Source organism: Glandiceps talaboti, chromosome 23 (assembly GCF_964340395.1).
Source record: "Glandiceps talaboti chromosome 23, keGlaTala1.1, whole genome shotgun sequence".
Taxonomy (NCBI): domain Eukaryota; kingdom Metazoa; phylum Hemichordata; class Enteropneusta; family Spengelidae; genus Glandiceps; species Glandiceps talaboti.
Genome location: NC_135571.1, coordinates 14,332,902 through 14,354,828, shown reverse-complemented (window position 1 = coordinate 14,354,828; position 21,927 = coordinate 14,332,902). Strand labels below are relative to the sequence as shown.

The 21,927-nt window shown below is 34.3% G+C and overlaps 1 protein-coding gene across 4 annotated transcripts in view; it reads right to left on the bottom strand.

Annotated features, from left to right (window-relative positions):
* Positions 1-21,927, bottom strand: part of LOC144452982 (dynein axonemal heavy chain 1-like) — a 94,897-nt gene that overhangs the window by 43,683 nt on the left and 29,287 nt on the right. For 3 of the 4 annotated variants that reach the window (XM_078144229.1, XM_078144230.1, XM_078144232.1), the window contains exons 21-40: positions 19,917-20,144; positions 19,576-19,755; positions 19,049-19,350; positions 18,255-18,459; positions 17,413-17,616; positions 16,516-16,629; positions 15,884-16,033; positions 15,471-15,557; positions 14,450-14,556; positions 13,840-14,011; positions 12,607-12,761; positions 11,719-11,896; positions 10,878-11,072; positions 9,993-10,112; positions 5,574-5,585; positions 4,439-4,597; positions 3,386-3,505; positions 2,099-2,239; positions 1,073-1,233; positions 239-396 (exon numbers count right to left, since the gene is read on the bottom strand). In XM_078144229.1, coding sequence (XP_078000355.1) covers positions 239-396; positions 1,073-1,233; positions 2,099-2,239; positions 3,386-3,505; positions 4,439-4,597; positions 5,574-5,585; positions 9,993-10,112; positions 10,878-11,072; positions 11,719-11,896; positions 12,607-12,761; positions 13,840-14,011; positions 14,450-14,556; positions 15,471-15,557; positions 15,884-16,033; positions 16,516-16,629; positions 17,413-17,616; positions 18,255-18,459; positions 19,049-19,350; positions 19,576-19,755; positions 19,917-20,144 — 3,148 coding nt within the window. The remainder of the gene's footprint in view (positions 1-238; positions 397-1,072; positions 1,234-2,098; positions 2,240-3,385; positions 3,506-4,438; positions 4,598-5,573; positions 5,586-9,992; positions 10,113-10,877; positions 11,073-11,718; positions 11,897-12,606; positions 12,762-13,839; positions 14,012-14,449; positions 14,557-15,470; positions 15,558-15,883; positions 16,034-16,515; positions 16,630-17,412; positions 17,617-18,254; positions 18,460-19,048; positions 19,351-19,575; positions 19,756-19,916; positions 20,145-21,927) is intronic. The other variant, XM_078144231.1, reaches the window with a different exon arrangement.

Genomic DNA, 21,927 nt, shown 5'->3' with positions numbered 1-21,927 from the left:
ATCTGTTTTCTATCATACCAGTATACACTACAGATAACCAGCAGTAACTAGTACTTACCAATCTGTTTTCTATCATACCAGTGTACACTACAGATAACCAGCAGTAACTAGTACTTACCAATCTGTTTTCTATCATACCAGTGTACACTACAGATAACCAGCACTAACTAGTACTTACCAATCTGTTTTCTATCATACCAGTGTACACTACAGATAACCAGCAGTAACCAGTACTTACCAATCTGTTTTCTATCATACCAGCCACGGTGATCCATCCATTGTCGTATGATTTCAATAGGTGGTTGGGCACCATACACTTCCAATGCTGGCATATTCAAGTCATCAACAAAGAATATAAAGTACTTGCCAAGTGGAGGACCAAACACACCCTTACGACTGTCAAAACAGATAGGAGTCAATTTTAGTATCAGAATTCAGTTCTTTTTCATTTTGTGTTGGATGTTAGAAAACAAATATATATAGCTATTACAAATGTATGTGAAGTCCATGTGTTGATGTATAGCTGCTAGCTATACATTTAACCATTACACACAACATAATTTGATTAACTGTGAGTTTTCAAGTGTCACACTGTCAGTCTGGTTTACTCTATGATAGAGGGCGCTGTTTATCACAACACTATGTGATTATTACATGGAGAATGTTCCCATAGGGGAGAAAGTACTGTCCCTCATCTCTGTTCAGGTCATTTGGGGAGATGACCTCATTAGATTTCTATGTTGAATAAATTATCAAGGTACTATTTTATCACCTAAAAAAATCACATGTAAGTTGATAACAGTACAAGTGTACTAAAGGCAGAAATAAGTCTGACTGGACTTTTCCTTTTATATAATAAGTTGATAGCAGTAATCAATACATGTGTACTAAAGCCCAAGGTAGAAATAAGTCTGACTGGACTTTTCCTTTAAGTTGATAACAGTAATCAATACAAGTGTACTATAGGTAGAAATAAGTCTGACTGGACTTTTCCTTTAAGTTGATAACAGTAATCAATACAAGTGTACTATAGGTAGAAATAAGTCTGACAGGACTTTTTCTTTAAACTCACCGTTTATCTAATTTTCCATCTATCAAATCTTGTGTTTGGTTAGCACTGGTTCTTGCTGAGAAGGAGATAAAGTTAGGTACATACTCCTTTGGCATATTCTTCAACAGTTTATCAGCAATAGTTAATGATTTACCAGTACCGGTATCACCAACACATAACACCTATAATATAACAAAACACAATTTATCAGTCAACTCATTATATGATACCAAATTTAGGATCATTCTCAATAATTTCTTTTGTAATATTTTATTTTATGTTTAACATAGTCTGTAGATATGTGTTATAATATTTTATGTTTAACATAGTCTGTAGATATGTGTTATAATATTTTATGTTTAACATAGTCTGTAGACATGTGTTATAATATTTTATGTTTAACATAGTCTGTAGATATGTGTTATAATATTTTATGTTTAACATAGTCTGTAGATATGTGTTATAATATTTTATGTTTAACATAGTCTGTAGACATGTGTTATAATATTTTATGTTTAACATAGTCTGTAGAGATGTGTTATAATATTTTATGTTTAACAGTCTGTAGCTATGTTTTGTAATATTTTATGTTTAACATAGTCTGTAGACATGTGTTATAATATTTTATGTTTAACATAGTCTGTAGCTATGTGTTATAATATTTTATGTTTAACATAGTCTGTAGATATGTGTTATAATATTTTATGTTTAACATAGTCTGTAGATATGTGTTATAATATTTTATGTTTAACATAGTCTGTAGATATGTGTTATAATATTTTATGTTTAACATAGTCTGTAGATATGTGTTATAATATTTTATGTTTAACATAGTCTGTAGCTATGTTTTGTAATATTTTATGTTTAACAGTCTGTAGCTATGTTTTGTAATATTTTATGTTTAACATAGTCTGTAGGTATTGTGTTATATAATAACATTTTACATCATTCTAGAGGGTCAAAATAGAATGAGAAGGTTGACTTATTCTCAGTACATGTAAAAGTATTTTACTAAGCCGACTTAAATGGTATCTGTTGTAGACTTACCGTTTTCTTGTTAGTTAGTAGCTTTTCCAGCAAGTAAGCCGACCTAATGGTATCTGTTGTAGGTACTATGATATCAGAAAACTTGGTATCTGGACTGATCTTGAATTCTTCTTGGTTGTCCATCCAACCTAGCCATCTCACCTGGTCAAACGTTACAAAAAATAAATAAATAAATAAATCTATCTATCTATACCCTAACGTTCTGTCTATCTATCTATCTATCTATCTATCTATCTATCTATCTATCTATCTATCTATCTATCTATCTATCTATCTATCTATCTATCTGTCTGTCTGTCTGTCTGTCTGTCTGTCTGTCTGTCTGTCTGTCTGTCTGTCTGTCTGTCTGTCTATCTGTCTGTCTATCTATCTATCTATCTAAGTATCCATTTATCATCAACCTTCTGTTTGTCTGTCTGTCTGTCTGTCTGTCTGTCTGTCTGTCTGTCTGTCTGTCTGTCTATCTATCTATCTATCTATCTATCTGTCTGTCTGTCTGTCTGTCTATCTATCTATCTGTCTGTCTATCTATCTATCTATCTATCTAAGTATCTATTTATCCTTAACCTTCTGTCTGCCTGTATGTATGTATGTACGTACGTATGTATGTATGTATGTATGTATGTATGTATGTATGTATGTATGTATGTATGTATGTATGTATGTATGTATGTATGTATGTATGTATGTATGTATGTATGTCTGTCTGTCTGTCTGTCTGTCTATCTATGTCTGTCTGTCTGTCTGTCTGTCTATCTATTTATATCTATCTATCTATCTATCTATCTATCTATCTATCTATCTAAGTATCTATCTATCTATCTATCCATCCCTAACCTTTTGTTTTTTCCAGGCTATGTCACTTTCACTGTCAGCTTCTCGAATAGAACTAAGCTATATTAGATAAGAAATGAGATAATATGTGAGATACACTTGATTTGACGATGAAATCCTACTTATCACTGTTACCTATATTGTTATAGTGCCCTCTATAGTTAGGTGTGTACACATCTTACAACTTTCATCTTCAGCTTACAATTTATAGACCCCCTATCTATCTGATACTAAAATTTGACTCACTAGCTTCCTGATAAAAAAATATGTCCCCTACCCTGCGGCTACAAAAATGTGTCCCCTACCCTGCTGCTACAAAACTTTGATCACTTCATACTTAGCTTATGTAAAAATTTGACCTTTATTTAGCCAACTATGACTCCCCTGTATCTTGCTGATACAAACATCTGACATTTAAAATGTACTGTGTAAGAGCTTTATATCAAATCTTACCTCCTTTCTCTTGGCTCCTTCATCTTCCTCCTCGTCATCTTTAGATGATGTATGACTGATACCAGCATCATCTAAGACATAGTCATACACTGTGTTGGCTTCTGGGAATGGTAATTTCACCTACAAAGATAAACCCAATATAGATAATTACACATAAACCAATGACATCATCTCATATAGTTAGTTACACGTAAACCAATGATGTCATCTCATACAGTTAGTTACACGTAAACCAACGACATCATCTCATAGTTAGTTACACATAAACCAATAACATCTATTCAGTGTTATAATAAACCAATGCCATCATCTCATAGTGTGTTACGCAAAAACCAATGACATCATCTCATAGTGTGTTACACAAAAACCAATGACATCATCTCATAGTTTGTTACACAAAAACCAATAACATCTATTCAGTGTTATAATAAACCAATGTCATCATCTCATAGTGTGTTACACAAAAACCAATGACATCATCTCACTGTTACAAGCAAAGCAATGACACTATCTCATTGAAACTGAGTCACTGTTCCACATACAAAAATTACGTCATCTCATTACTACTCACAAATCAATGACATCATCTCATTATTACACACAAACCAATCACATATTCTCATTATTTCACTCAAACCAATGACATCATCTCATTACTACACACAAATTAATGACATCATCTCATCATTACACACAAACCAATGACATAATCTCATTACTACACACAAACCAATGACATCATCTCATTACTACACACAAACCAATGACATCATCTCATTATTACTACGCACAAATTAATGACATCATCTCATTATTACACACAAACCAATGACATAATTTCATTATTACACACAAACCAATGACATCATCTCATTATTACACACAAACCAATCACATAATCTCATTACTACACACAAACCAATGACATCATCTCATTACTACACATAAACCAATGACATCATCTCATTACTACACACAAACCAATGACATCATCTCATTATTACACACAAACCAATGACATCATCTAACAGTTTATTGGCATGGATTACTTACCCCTTCCTCTTTCATCTTCTGATGTAACCATATACTAAATTTACTTCTACTATCAGTTTCTAGCACTGCACCAACACTCCAGACCAGAGAGAAAAAGAACCATGGCTCTATCAACTCTGATATACGATTTATCTTTTCTTCTGATATGGGTTTATCGCCCTGATGACACAAAATACAGTATAGTTGTTACAATGAATGATGAACTACACATATGATAGATGACTTGTTTCCATGGTAACAGATATAACATAGTACAGACATATATTACTGTTACATATTGATATTTATCTACACCGTTCTTTGGCATTATGTTGACTTTTAACGGACACAATGTTACATATTTATAATAGCACTATTGTTTTATCAATATGTGGGCCTGAGTAGAAGCTAATACATATATAGGCTATAACTGTTACAATAATGGTTTACTGGAATACAAATAGTGTTAGGCCTGATAACAAGACTGTGAACAAAGTTATGGTTGTAGACATCAACGTAATACGATGTATGAATGGTGTTTGGCATTGACATGAATATTTGGGATAAAACTATAATGATATAAGAGAATTTTAGCACCTGGTGTTTAAGAAAGTAAGGATTTCATATTTGGTTTTTTCAAGAAACTGATGTATTCCCCACCTGGTTTCTAAGAAATTAAAGTGTTCAACACCTACTTTCCATGAAATTAAAGTGTTCAAAATCTGGTTTTCTAAGAAATTAAAGTGTTTAAGAGTTGGTTTCTAACAAACTAAAGTGTTCTACACCTAGTTTCCATGAAATTAGGTGTTGACTATCCAATTCTAAGAAACTAAGGTGTTGACCATCCGATTCTAAGAAACTAAGGTGTTGAACATTCGATTCTAAGAAACTAAGGTGTTGACCATTCGATTCTAAGAAACTAAGGTATAGATCATCCATTTTTTCTAAGAAACTATGAAAGTGTTTGACATGATTACATTTATTATATATACATACACAGATACAAATATGACATGATGTATAATTGTGATAAAGTCTGTCTGATATTGACATTTACAATTTTACATTATCTACTTGACCTTTGACCTAGGACAAAAGCACATATTAAATAAAGACAAAAACATGACACATAATTTGGATATACTCATTGTCTTACCCTGGCCCCAGACTGTCATGTAGAATGCATGATGGGAAAAGGAGAAAATGCAAGACATTGGAGATTGAGCAAGCAATACATTGTATAAAGTATCTAAGGTTGGTATTGTGTCAGATATCACAACTGTCATAGTGTGCTTAGTTTTGACAAGTTAAAAATAGATACAAAGATGAACTATAATTATGACATAAAGTTTATGACATTTAATGAGTAAAATGTGTTGCCTTGGTGATTCTAATCACCCTGTAATTAAGATAATGTAAACACTGGAAGTCCCCAAAAATGTACAGGACATGGGTCTTTCCAACAACTATAGTGTTTTACTGTAAGTGGTATGACCATATCAATGTCTACAGATAGATTAATATACTTTAAAGTGCTCAGAAATCTTATTCTCAAGTTTTTAGAAAGTTATCTAGTTTTAATTATTCCATTCCATTGTACAAAGTAATAGTTTAATGTTTGTCAGTTTGTCTATTCGTACTTTCGGTGAAGTTTTGAGAAAAAAACTGTCAGTTTTTTAGACACACTGTATTTATCGTGTAATATCGTTTCAATACTCTGTCAAATATGATTTTGTCTCAGAGTGCGTTGTGGAATACTTGGTGTAAGAAGATTTTTTAAGTTGCTCTATTTTATATATTATTCTTTTCCCTACTTTTATTGAATTCTGTATATGGATATTTTTTGTCTGAAATAAACATATATAATAAAAAACAATGTCATTATGACACATTTGAGTTTGTTTGTCTTAACTTGTTGAAATTATTTTAGTTTGTTTCTGTCTTAACTTGTTGAAAGTGGTCTTGTCAGAGTAATTAGTGTAGTTGATGCTGTTGGTGTTAATTATTGTCAAGTGAAATGTAATATTGAGATAATTAGCATGTATGTAAATGTGACTATATGTATATGATTCACTTCCATTAGCACCAGTTAGTTATTTCACAGGTTAGCAGTCATTAGTTAGTTCACTGTCTAGCACCCATTAGTTTGTTCACAGGTTAGCAGCCATTAGTTAATTCATACATGAATCAAGATAACACCTTACAAAAGTTATATTGGTTTTAAAGTGGTCATATGGATGAGGATTGGCTATTTATTTTGGATTTTTAATTTATAAAATAATCTTATCATGGCTTCCTACTTGAAAAATCAATGTGAAACAAATATGCCAAGTCCTTGTTATATTACATACAAACTTTTACACATTTTTTGTTTCCTTTTTGCAAAAAAAGGAAACAAAAAATGTGTAAAAGTTTGTATTGAGTTACAAACACAGACTTGGTATATGTTGTGACTTGGTATACTAGTATGTTATTTCACTTTGTTTATTTCAAGGAGAAAAATAGTTGTTTTATAAATCCAAAATAAATACCCTTCCTCATCAACATGGCCACTTTCAGAAGTGACAAAATAATTGGAGACAAAATGGGAAAGGTTTCTGTTGTCTAAACTCTGTGCCAAAATAAATACACCAATAATTAGAAATATAACTGAGTCGAAGAAACATAATAAAACATTTTTTAAATACAAAAAGACCAGTAATGACGGGGAAGAATGACACTTTATGACAGAGTTATTATGACCTTGACTTGTAGAGACTATCAATGGCTGCCAAACTGTCAATACACTTATTTATTTTATAACATATTTGATTTATAGTCACCGTAAGTTAGCTAGTATGTTTGTTAGTAAACACTGCATATTAAGCATCATAATGATATTATTTTAATTATTAGAGTTAACACATAGTAAACTTGTTTACAGTTTGTTAATATCACTTACAGCTGACATGCCTCTCTGATTTTCTGACTAAAGCATAAAGTTGGGAAGAAAACAACAAAAAATGAACAAAAAATAACATTGCATGGATAGATAACTGTTAATTCATAAGTAACCTAGGGGGTCTTTTCACCACTGTTGTCAGGTTAGACATTTCTGTCCAACTTTCGTACTAGAAGATATACCACACTGTCAGGTAATCCGATTTGTTTTTTCTCTCTCTCTGTTTGATAAAAAGTTCCATTTGTGAATGTAGTTATGTCTTCAGTTCTACAAACCAGTATATACAGGGTTTGATTAGACTTTGTAAGGACAGTGTCGATAGTTTACAATCTCTGTAATCCTAGTATCAACTACATACTGTATTATAAATGTGTTTGTGTCTACATGTAATGACACTCTGACCATTGGTGGCGCTGTCTACTACATAGTTTTACCACTGAAACAATTGATGGGTGATTTCTACATATAATGACACTCTGACCATTGGTGGCGCTGTCTACTACATAGTTTCACCACTAAAACAGTTGATGGGTGATTTCTACACATATGTGTTTGTGTCTACATGTAATGACACTCTGACCATTGGTGGCGCTCTCTACTACATAGTTTCACCACTAAAACAGTTGATGGGGGATTTCTACATGTAATGACACTCTGACCATTGGTGGCGCTCTCTACTACATAGTTTCACCACGCACTGAAACAATTGATGGGTGATTTCTACACATATGTGTTTGTGTCTACATGTAATGACACTCTGACCATTGGTGGCGCTCTCTACTACATAGTTTCACCACTGAAACAATTGATGGGTGATTTCTACACATATCTAAAAACACAAACTGATGTAAATTCTTTTCAAATTTTACTCAGTTGTGCTGCAACAAAAATGCAGTTTTAGTATTTTGTTTACATGATATTTATTATAACATATTCTTTTGATTGTTATTTTTATTTAAAGACAATTACTTTCTTTTATACAAATTAATTTAAGCTATAGGGTTAATCACCTGATGGTGAACCCAACTGACTATAATGACTTTTATAGTAAAGAGCGCCACCAACAGTTGGAGTGTGACTATGTTGGTGTACATCTGGGGCATGTTCAAGATAAAAACAGTTAGCTAATGGTTGGTGGAAGGTGCCTTGATCATAAACTGAACACAGTTGTCTAATTGCAGTACAATTAAGTACAGTACAGTACAGTACAGTACAAGACTAACCTCATTGATATGATTCTGAAAAGAGTTGAAGAAAGAACTGTCAAATTTATGTGTGTTTAAGCTGGTTGGACTACTTTAAAACCAACAATAATTGTTTCCATGTCAACATGAAATGTTACCTGACTGTTAGTATTTTGAACATGTCTATGATGTGTTCACACTATTGATGATGGACTGAATCATTCATCTAGGCAAAGGGATGTTCACACTGTTGATGATGGACTGAACCATTCATCCAGGCAAAGGGATGTTCACACTGTTGATGATGGACTGAACCATTCATCCAGGCAAAGGGATGTTCACACTGTTGATGATGGACTGAACCATTCATCCAGGCAAAGGGATGTTCACACTGTTGATGATGGACTGAATCATTCATCCAGGCAAGGGATGTTCACACTATTGATGATGGACTGAACCATTCATCCAGGCAAAGGGATGTTCACACTGTTGATGATGGACTGAACCATTCATCCAGGTCAAGGGGTGTTCACACTATTGATGATGGACTGAATCATTCATCCAGGCAAGGGATGTTCACACTGTTGATGATGGACTGAATCATTCATCCAGGCAAGGGATGTTCACACTATTGATGATGGACTGAACCATTCATCCAGGCAAAGGGATGTTCACACTGTTGATGATGGACTGAACCATTCATCCAGGCAAAGGGATGTTCACACTGTTGATGATGGACTGAACCATTCATCCAGGCAAAAGGGTGTTCACACTGTTGATGATGGACTGAACCATTCTAGGCAGAGGGGTGTACACACTGTTGTAACTTACATAAACAACATTTAAATCATCACTATCTGTGTCGTCCTGATCATCATCATTATCTGTTTTTTCACTTGGTGGACGTGATGGTGATTTAGTAGACACCCTGAATGTACAGAAGTCCTTTGACAATACATGGTGATTACACAGACAAGTTTGTGGTTAGCACAGATGATAAAATAGTTTGACACACAACCACCACACTATACATGTACATGGGATGAAGTGACACTCAAGTACTGCATTACACATGGGATGAAGTGACACTCAAGTACACTGCATTACACATGGGATCAAGAATCTAACTACTGCAGGACATGCATGTACGTATTTTCAAAGTCATATCTTTTTGCATACATTATTACCCAATTTGCATATCTCAAAATGTTGTGTTGCTAGGTAGACATGCTGTGTTGCTAGGTAGACATGCTGTGATGCCAGCTGGACATGCTGTGATGCTAGCTCAAAACACTATACATGTAGTGATAGCTCAGACCAATGTGTTGCTAGCTAGACTTAACTGGACAGTCATGCAGTCAATCCAACACTAGTAAAAATAACACAAATCATTTCATCAAATAGTTATTCCACTGTACATTGTAGTAGATAGCTAAGTTATCAAGCTTACCTCTTTAGGAATGAAAGGTGTGAAGTAACACTCCAATAATTTGAGTAGACTGAGACACAACTGGCTGTCCATGGTTGGAACTATTTCCTTCAAGTTTTCACGAATATATTCAATAGATGGCTGTCAAAGTTAGAAAACAAACAAAGATTACTTAGATAGGAAATTATCAGTGACCTAAGGGGTTTTTGTCACAACGAGTCGATAGACAAATAGTGATAATCCTTAGGTCATAAGTATTTTCATTCTGAATGAAGAAAAACATTTACTCATTTACTGGACTACGGTAACTCATTTACTGGACTCACTCATTTATCTGACTCATTCACTCACTCACTTACTGGTCTCACTCACTTCCTGTCTCACTCATTTGCTCACTCCATCCATAGGGTCATATATGTTTTTAGATGTTTTGGGTAGAACAAAGGAAATGTCTAAAAATAAAGATATATTGATTCAGAATTTTGATGTGAAAATGCTTGACTCTTGGTACTTGACCTACCACCTACTTCCAGGACCTACTAGGCTAGTGTATGTCATGAATGGAACATCTCATTCACATTGATTTAAACATTGATTAGTGATTGTATATGTCCCTATATGAATAGTCAATCATTACAAATTACAATGTAATCCCTACCCATACATTTCACCCCTTCTACAACCCCACATATGTTAACCTCATCTAGCCTAGGTTCCAGAAGTAGGTATTAGGTCAAGTACTCAGAGCCAAGCATTTTCACTTTGAAAAATCAATATATTTTTTTTCTTTTTATTCTCCTACTCAGTCACTCAGTCACTCAGTCACTCAGTCACTCAGTCACTCAGTCACTCACTCACTCACTCAGTCAGTCAGTCACTCACTCACTCACTCTCACCATAACTCACCTCCATAAACTTATCAAACAGGTCATTCAATTGGCCTTTATGTGGATAGATGTTATCAGGTAGTTTTTTCAGCCAGCATTCTACAAAAGGTGTTAGACCTAGGATACTAGGTTCCAGGTAAACCATACCACAACGACTTACAGTAGCTGGTGATGCTACAGCCAAGTCTGCTACTTCAAACATCATTCTCATGTACTATTAAAATATACAAAAACATTAATATACATATTACCAGGCGGTACTAATATCATTCTTATGAATACAAAAAACATTAAAATATACATATTACTTTATGGTGTATCAATATCATTATATTATGGATGGCATCAAAGTTATCAGATGTCATCAAAATACTACCAGAAACCCAGCACTGAATCTCACATTACAAGTAAATTTTAATCAACTTATCAACATCTCAGTAGTAAATACAGAAACTGTTATCATTGACGGCATGAGAATGAAGTGCAGCAATCACATTGACGCCAGACCCCCTCCCCCATCATTGCAAACCACGGCCTGTTTTACAAAAATGTTCTTAACGAGCCTCCCACAGATATATTTCAAAATGTAGTGGTAGAAATAATAATTCTGGCTTGCAAGAATCCCCCCCCTTAAATGAACAATTTTCACTTCTTGAGCTTGTATAATATTGTGTGATTGTCCCTAAGGAAGTAGACCGTTATTCATACAGTTTGACTCTACCAAATGATACATTTTTTCCCATGACATTCCAGTTTCCTCCTAAAGTATTAAAGTGAACAACTCTAGTAAATATATATTTAGTTGCTCGATGATAAAAAATATCAACCAATGTATAAGTTTAACAGGTTTATATTCTTACATCTGTTAACTTGATAATCTCACCACTGCTGAGGCATAGTTTTTTATTGTCATCTAATACTGTGTTCATATTTTCAATCCATACAGCATCTACTGGTCCATCAAATATGTACCATCTATTGTCTTCATCCTGAGATGATGCACCACCACGGATTAATGATGACAAGATACCGTCAGTCCTATACAGATATACAAAGTTTTATTTAGTTTAATAATCATATCACATTACATTACATTTATTACATTACATTATACTAGTATTACATTACATTACGTCACATTACATTACATCATATCATATCACATTACATTACATTCATTACATTACATTATACTAGTATTACATTACATTACGTCACATTACATTACATCACATCATATCATATCACATTACATTACATTACATTCATTACATTACATTATATTAGTATTACATTACATTACATCACATTACATCACATTACATTACATCACATCATATTGAATCACATTACATTACATTACATCACATCATATTGCATCACATTGCACGGCACCACATTACATCTAATTACCTTATATTCCAACACAGCTCATCAAACCACACCACACCACACCATGCAAGACAAAACCAGACCAAACAATATACCAGACTATACTAGACCAGACCAGATAACATCCCATCACATCATATCACATCACATCATGTCATATCATGTCAGGTAACATCACGTCATGTCATACCACACCACACCACACCACACCACACCACACCACACCACACCACACCACATCAAATCACATCATACCACACCACACAACACCACATCAAATCACACCACACCACACCACACCACACCACACCACACCACACCACATCACATAACATCTCATCACATCACATACTTACCATTCATGAGTCAAAAGGTCAAATTCACCATACAACTGACCCATAGTGATAGATTTAGGGTTGAGTACGTATGTATGAACCATTTCATAAGTTCCACCACCAACAGCTTGTTCACCTTTCAATGCACTCAGTGCTCTCTTCAAAACTTCATATGACTGTAACAATTATACAAAGTACTAATGACAATACTATATAGATATTTCAACAACTGGAACCTTTTTAGAAAAAATATTGGCGTTTCAACAAATTTAAAACTGAATTCCTAGTAGTTTTTATGTAAATTTCTGTCATGTTGTCAGTTACTTGAATTTCTGGCAGAAAAAGTTATTTTCATTAAATATTCAGAGACCATGAATTATTTTAAAACCTTACAGTCAGATATATATGTTTGTAGTATGAAAGCCAGTTGGTCAATGGTGGTATTCAGTCAACACATTCTAGTCAAGTTGTTATTTTACATCTTAACAGATATTCACTATTAATTGTTTTTTTCCTTGATAGTCAGTTCAAATTACAATATGCCTTCTAAGTAATGATATCAATTGTGTTTGTTAACAAATATTTAGAGTCCATAATTTGACACTACAAAAAATACACCTTCTTTGCATTGGGGATAAGAGAGTAGCTGTAACTGTAGGAATATGTTTCTGATTACAATATAACATCTGTATTGTTTACTTGGAGATTTCTATTTGTGACTAATATATATAATTATTGTATATTTGTAAGACCCATTGTCTATGGTATTGAATAAACATGATTAACAGATCCTAACTGTTTATGTGTACCTTTGTTTTACCAAAACAGCTGGTCCAACCAACATAAGACCATGTCTAAATATATATACGTACCTTTGTTTTACCAGAACAGCTGGTCCAACCAACATAAGACCATGTCTAAATATATATACGTACCCTTGTTTTACCAGAACAGCTGGTCCAACCAACATAAGATCATGTCTAAATATATATACGTACCCTTGTTTTACCAGAACAGCTGGTCCAACTAACATAAGACCATGTCTAATTATATATACGTACCTTGGTTTTACCAGAACCAGCTGGTCCAACCAACATAAGATCATGTCTAAATATATATATACGTACCTTGGTTTTACCAGAACAGCTGGTCCAACCAACATAAGACCATGTCTAAATATATATACGTACCTTGGTTTTACCAGAACCAGCTGGTCCAACTAACATAAGACCATGTCTAAATATATATACGTACCTTGGTTTTACCAGAACCAGCTGGTCCAACTAACATAAGACCATGTCTGACTACTGTTGTTTCATACAATTGAATACATTTAGTAACAAAGCCATCCACATCCTTCAGTGACAATTTACCACACTGTTTCCTAATGGAATCTTCCAACATACCGTAGTCAATGGGTTCCTCTCTGAAAGTTTCAAACATACAAATAATGGTCTGTCACTCAAACATTCTTGATTAATTGCTATGGCAACAGATTCTACTCTCTCTTGCTCTCTGTATACTGTATGTATGTATGTATGTATGTATGTATGTATGTATGTATGTATGTATGTATGTATGTATGTATGTATGTATGTATGTATGTATGTATATATGTATGTATGTATGTGTGTGTGTATGTATGTATGTTTGTATGTATGTATGTATGTATGTATGTATGTATGTATGTATGTATGTATGTATGTATGTATGTATGTATATGCATGCATGCATGTGAGTGTGTGTGTGAGTGCGTACGTACGTAGATAGGTATAGTACAACATATCATATCATACAGATTATTTCTGCAGGCATTGACGGTATTTATCAAAATGATAGAAGTAGTTAACTAGACTAGACTTACTTGATTCTTGGGAACAAATCAGATACAATACCATTGAATAGTTTTAAATCATCTTGTAAAAACTTAGGTACATTGACATCACGGATAGCTCTCAAACAAATCAATTCCTGTCAAATTTGATATGAAAAATACATTTTAAATTCATTTTATTAAATATGCGAAGAACCACAAAATAATACAATATCAGAGATGTAATTATGTAACTATGTACAAATTATGCAGATATGTAAATGATAATAAACTAGGTTTGATATGAAGTAATGAAACTGATTCCTTTACTCAGTAACCTAGAGAATTATCATTACACATTATTTCCCAATATATTTCTTTGTTCAGCCAAGGAAAATATGTGTGACTTAAGGGGCCTTTGTCACTACGCGTCACTAGACAAGGAGTGACAACCCTTAGGTCATGAGTATTTTCGGCTGAATGAAGAAAAATATTGGAGAATGCCATAATTATACCAGCCCAAGTAATATTGAAGAAAAATTGGGGAAAGTAATGGTAATTTTGAACATTTTGACTCATATTTCGAACACAGCAGAACTAATGACACAGACATGCATTGTTGTGATGTAGAACGACCAGAGTATGTATAATTCAAAACTATCGGTTACAATAATTGACAGCTATCACCATCGGTTACAATAATTGACAGCTATCACCATCGGTTACAATAATTGACATCTATCACCATCGGTTACAATAATTGACAGCTATCACCATCGGTTACAATAATTGACAGCTATCACCATCGGTTACAATAATTGACAGCTATCACCATCGGTTACAATAATTGACATCTATCACTATCGGTTACAATAATTGACAGCTATCACCATCGGTTACACTAATTGACAGTTATCACCATCGGTTACACTAATTGACATCTATCACCATCGGTTACACTAATTGACATCTATCACCATCGGTTACAATAATTGACAGCTATCACCATCGGTTACAATAATTGACAGCTATCACCATCGGTTACAATAATTGACACTGTTGTCAAACTTACCTCATTCATCTGTGGATTTTCTCTCTTCAAGTTACCTGCAGCTGAAATAACAGTCTTGACAGCTCTCATACCAAAATCATAATGGTCCTACAAAGTCAATTAGAAATAATTGTTTAAATCATAAAACTGTCAAGAAGAAAGACAAATATAAATCAAATAAATCAATTTATTAAGCATGAGTTTCAAGTATGGTATAAAGTTGACTGGCATTATATGGTCAGAAGGCTATTTAGAGAATAACTAATATGTTAGTAGCTGTTGTAGTTCTTTTGCCATAATTGGGAACTTGCAATCCAGACTGAGCATGCTCAGATGCAAAGGACTATGGGATTACCTGTAGTTATCGTTATATACCTAACTACCTCAGTATTCAGTTGTAATGTGGACAACCTGATTTAGTAGTCACTACTTACCTGCGAACTGAGCTGTTCTGATGATAACTTGAAAGTTGTTACAATTTTCTTGGACAAGGCTCTGGCATTGTCAAATCCAAATGAATAGAGTGAAATCTCAGCAATCATAGCATAGTCTGGTACCATCATAGCTACTGGACGGAACAAAGCCTACAGATGATAGATATGGGTTGGTCAATATATGATTATAGCATTACATTCAAGTGTAGGAAAACTATGGAGAATATACTGTTCATGGTTCCAACAATCAATAGGACATCACAGTACAATATAGTTACTTTGGGATGGTAAATTGGAAACAATTGTGATGTTTCAATCTGTTGACTATGGACCTTGCATGATCAATGTTTGTGATAGATGGACTGAAATGACACATTAATTTCCAATTTACCATTCTACATAATTAACTATATCATACTGCCCTGTAGGAAAACTGTAGTTACTGATTACCTTACAAGCACTCAGTAATCACTCAGTATGTGTTTTGTACAGCCTAAACTAAATAGAGTATTAAGAGTTGACAAGTCATAATTCCTAAACAAATGACAATATACCAGGTTTAGTTTTATGATTCTGGCATGGTGTATCATCTCTGATTGGTCTTGGAGTAGAATGCATGTAAAAACACTTACTTTCAAATTATCTGGTAACTCTGTTCTTCCAGCATAGCCAGGGTTCATCGTAATAAACACAGCACAGGATGCTTTCAATGCAATCTCAACACCTTCAAACATAAATCTATCCATCTACAAACAAATTGATAGCAATGATATAACATTACATCATTGGATGTTTTCATTTCCTCAATATTTTGTAAACTGACAAAGTTCACAACAAAAACTCTAATTTATCATAAGTATAACAAATTATCCAGTGTTGCTTTGTGTAGTAAACAAATAATCTAGTGTTGCTATGTGTAGTAAACAAATAATCTAGTGTTGCTATGTGTAGTAAACAAATAATCTAGTGTTGCTATGTGTAGTAAACAAATAATCCAGTGTTGCTATGTGTAGTAAACAAATAATCTAGTGTTGCTATGTGTAGTAAACAAATAATCCAGTGTTGCTATGTGTGGTAAACAAATAATCTACTGTTGCTATATGTAGTAAACAAATAATCTAGTGTTGCTATGTGTGGTAAACAAATAATCCAGTGTTGCTATGTGTAGTAAACAAATAATCTAGTGTTGCAATGTGTAGTAAACAAATAATCTAGTGTTGCTATGTGTAGTAAACAAATAATCTAGTGTTGCTATGTGTAGTAAACAAATAATCTAGTGTTGCTATGTGTAGTAAACAAATAATCCAGTGTTGTTATGTGTAGTAAACAAATAATCTACTGTTGCTATGTGTAATAAACAAATAATCCAGTGTTGCTATGTGTAGTAAACAAATAATCTACTGTTGCTATGTGTAATAAACAAATAATCCAGTGTTGCTATGTGTAGTAAACAAATAATCTAGTGTTGCTATGTGTAGTAAACAAATAATGCAGTGTTGCTATGTGTAGTAAACAAATAACAGACTTACCCTTTGTTGCTGTGCTTTCTGTATTGTAGTGATTTGTTGTGCCACTACTGACAAGACTTCAATATCAATACGATTGAATTCATCAAAACAAGCCCAGGCTCCAGAACTAGCCAAACCTTTAAAGAACTTTCCCATAGCCATGAAATCTAACTGATCTGAGCAGTTGAAGACAACAGTTTGTATAGCCAGGGCTTTACCAAGATCCTGTAATACAACAACACATCAATATAAAACACAAGCAGTACTAGATGGTGGTTTAATTATACCCATCAAGTAATTATTGGCAGTGGTGTGTGGTATTTGCACTACGGCATCAAATCTTAAGACATTATTGTACACCTGTATGTAAGTGTTCAAAGTACACAACAAATATGTAGTTAGATTTTCACAAAATTTGGTGTTTTTTTACTAAACATAAATTAAAGGCAGCATTGGCCACTAGTGTAGTTGTCGTTAGCACCTAGACATCCTAAACCTTGAATAATTGAGACTAATGAATAGTAATTGCTTTTCAGTACAAGCAACGAACAGAACCGAGTCCAATCATGTTTTGTCAAAAACTGTATATACCAGGTATAAATATCAACTTTTTGTAACAACACACATTCTCAAGACATTCACATGTCCACATATAACAAAATTATTTGCAAAATCACCAGGTGTATGCATTCAAGTTTGACAATAACCCCCACAAAGTTAGGAGGGCCTTTTATATCCCTGTCTCACCTTTAGAGCATATAGTATGACACAGCTGGCAAATAAACCCTGTATTTTTAGTTTGAATGAGTAATCAACTAACATACTAGTATTACATTTTATAGTAGCTATGGTACTATACAAACCTTGGTGGTCTCTGTTTTGCCTGTACCAGCAGGTCCAGCTGGTGCACCTCCAAACTTAAGATGCAAGGCACCAGTTAGTGTTAGGTAACATCTGTCAGTGAGTGGTGTGATGACTAAACGTCCTGTGTTACCTAGGTACTCATAACCATAGGGGAACTCTGCATTGACAGCACGGATGAAGAGATGATCATCTACCCAGTAATATCTAGAAATATAGAAATTATTCAAATTAATATTAATCAGTAAACATGCAATCAAGTACCAGAGATTACTTGCACCAGTGCACACATACATACTAGTGGTATTATTGGTATGTACCAGAGATTACTTGCACTGATGTGATGTGCACACACACACATGTTAGTGGTATTTGCACTGCAGTGCAGTGTGGGAGAGAATCAGGAGTAGGGAATTGGGATGTGTGGGAGAGGGTCAGGTGAGGGTGATGTATGGGAGAGGGTCAGGTGAAGGTGGTGTGTGGGAGAGGGTCAGGTGAAGGTGATGTGTATGAGAGGGTCAGGTGTAGGTGATGTGTGGGAGAGGGTCGGGTGAAGATAATGTGTGGGAGAGGGTCAGGTGTAGGTGATGTGTGGGAGAGGGTCGGGTGAAGGTGATGTGTGGGAGAGGGTCGGGTGAAGGTGATGTGTGGGAGAGGGTCAGGTGTAGGTGATGTGTGGGAGAGGGTCGGGTGAAGGTGATGTGTGGGAGAGGGTCAGGGGTAGGTGATGTGTGGGAGAGGGTCAGGGGTAGGTGATGTGTGGGAGAGGGTCAGGGGTAGGTGATGTATACTTTACCTGAGTTGTCCAATCCATTCAAAGTCATTGATGTTCTTAACACCCTCTTTAGTCATACTGGCTACAACATCACGTGCATGGACTTCAATGACAATCAATGCTGACAGTATCATACGATGTAATTTACTCAGTGAACCACGAACCAATGCTACTAAATCATTAATTTGTGATGTCAATGTCTGTAATAGTTCTGGTAGTTGATCTGCATGTATAGCGTCTTCCACCATCTTAGTCCAGAACACTTGACAACCGGCTATCACAACCTGACCTGGCCATAGCAACACCCACTCTGGCCTGGGAACCTGTATAATATAAAAAACACATGTAGTAGTTGAACACAAACATGGTTGGAGTACATTTATGATAGAGATGAACTTAAACTTAGTGTTTGATCAGAATGATTAAGTACAGTATGGTAAATGTTAATAATACTCTTTGTTAGTTCTACAATGTTTGGATTGTTATAAATTTTAAGAACTGCTGACATTCTGAGATGCTAAATTATGATGTACAAATGACAAACTTACCTCAATGTATTTTTTCAATGATTTGCCCATGATAACACGTAAACTCTCCTTCATGACTCGTTCTATCTCTGTCATCCAATCTTCAACATTACCATCAGGATACAGTGTTTCTGTAAATCCTACCATCTCACCTTCTCCGGAAAACATCTCTGTTATCTTTAGATCATCCTCAAATGTCAACTACAAACAAATAAACAAACTTGACATTAGACAATCCATTTGAGTTCAGAAAATAGTGATTGATTGATTGATTGATTCACTGACTGAGTGACTGATTGTTGTTGTTTTTTTGTTTTTTTGCAGGATGTCTCAACCAAGGTAAAATAAAGTGAAAGTCTTACCTTAGCAATATTTTCAAAGCATTTCCTCAAGTGAGGTTGTACAGCAGTAGGATCTTTAGTTTGTGATAAGATCTCCAGTAATTCATCATCTGACAAGAAGAAGAATCTGGGGAAAGCTGTACGTTTAGTTTCCAGGTATTCACTAAGACCCTTCTGTACTTGTTCCAAGAGTTTGTTACACTCCTTTAGATTATCAAGAAGCCTGGCATCAGGACACAGAGATATCACCTACAAAATATTACAATACATAGAATTATTACACAAATGATAAGTTAAACTTACATCAATATGTACATACTGAACTGTTGTGTGATATACACAACATTCTATTGCATACAGGTATATGTATACATATGAGGCTGTCAGTGTTCTGTGATAAAACACATTATGAACATAGACTTGCAAGTTGCATGTATGGCTGTGATAGTTCTATGTATACATTTTGAGGTTGTTAGTATTCTATGTATACATAGAACACATCATGAATATACATATTCATATATTACATATTCTTATGAAATGTTCTGTTTTGGATAGTAAGACTTATAGTATATTTGATATATACAACAGAACATAGACTGGGTAGACAGACAGACAGACAGACAGACAGACAGACATCAACAGACAGACAGACAGACAGACAGACAGACAGACAGACAGACAGACAGACAGACAGGCATGCATACATACATACATACATACATACATACATACATACATACATACATACATACATACATACATACATACATACATAAGAGAAAAAGACAGACAGACAGACAGACAGACAAACAGATGGATCGATGGACAGGTGGACAGATAGACAGATAGACAGGCAAATGGCCGGCCAGATGGAAAGACAAATAGACTGAAGACAGCCAGAACAACAAACACATGAATCCCTATTCCAAACTTTGCAAAAAAAAAACAATGTTCCCACGTAACATAATTAATGACGAAGAAAAAATGTTTATTATCAAAGTCTAAGCACCACAAGCTGACATTAGGAATGACACGGAGTGGTAATAATAGTGCTATATATTTCGATTTACTATCGTCCATCACTAAAAGGGTATTTGGAGTGGAAGTTTCAACATGCTTTCAAGTCTGGATTTCACACTGGTAACACACACAGTAAAGATATTTGTGTTTTTTTATTTGTGAGTGGATAGATAACTTACATACTGTAGTGTACATAGTGATAGGGATGGAATGCAACAATTTAAACATGTTAGTATGGTGACACTTTTAGTATATTCTTCACACAAACTGTTCTTTGACTACATGTACAGTAGAAATATCAAAGGGTGGCCAAAACACTGTGTGTATCATACACAGTTTATGTTCCTCAAGAACAATTTAGATAGATAAGAAACAGGTTTCCCACAGACTACAGTCATTACAAAATACAAACAATATCATATTCCCGTGGACAAGCAGACACTGTATATGTACACAAAACATGTCACCATGGGGAACCATACAAGCAGACTCAAATTCGTGCTGTCATTAATTTGTGTCAAAGACTGAGCATGCAATGTGATGACATTAAATAGCTTGTTTGTTCCAAGGACTTCATGTGTTTTTGTGTATCAGTTGGGGTCAGATGGTATTGTTTATATTTGTAATGACTGGTCTGTGGGAAGCTCTCATTTATCAACATTGTTCTTGGAGAACATGTAAAATGTGTATGATAGGCACAGTCTATTAGCGACCTTTTGATATTTCTATTTTAATTGCAAACAAGAAATGAATTAAACTCGTCACAATCATTTTCACAACATTTCTCAAATTAAATGAATGCACAGGAAATGTACTCATTGATTCTATATAAATTAAGACTGGTATATTGTGTAGAAGGTTAATATTGGTTTATAACATGCTGTGATTCTAGATGGTTTGTAAAAACACATACTGAAAACAAACACACTGACTATTCTACACTGTCATGCAATGTTATGTACTGTCCTCAGTAGTTGACTAGATGGTTTGTAAAAACACATACTGAAAA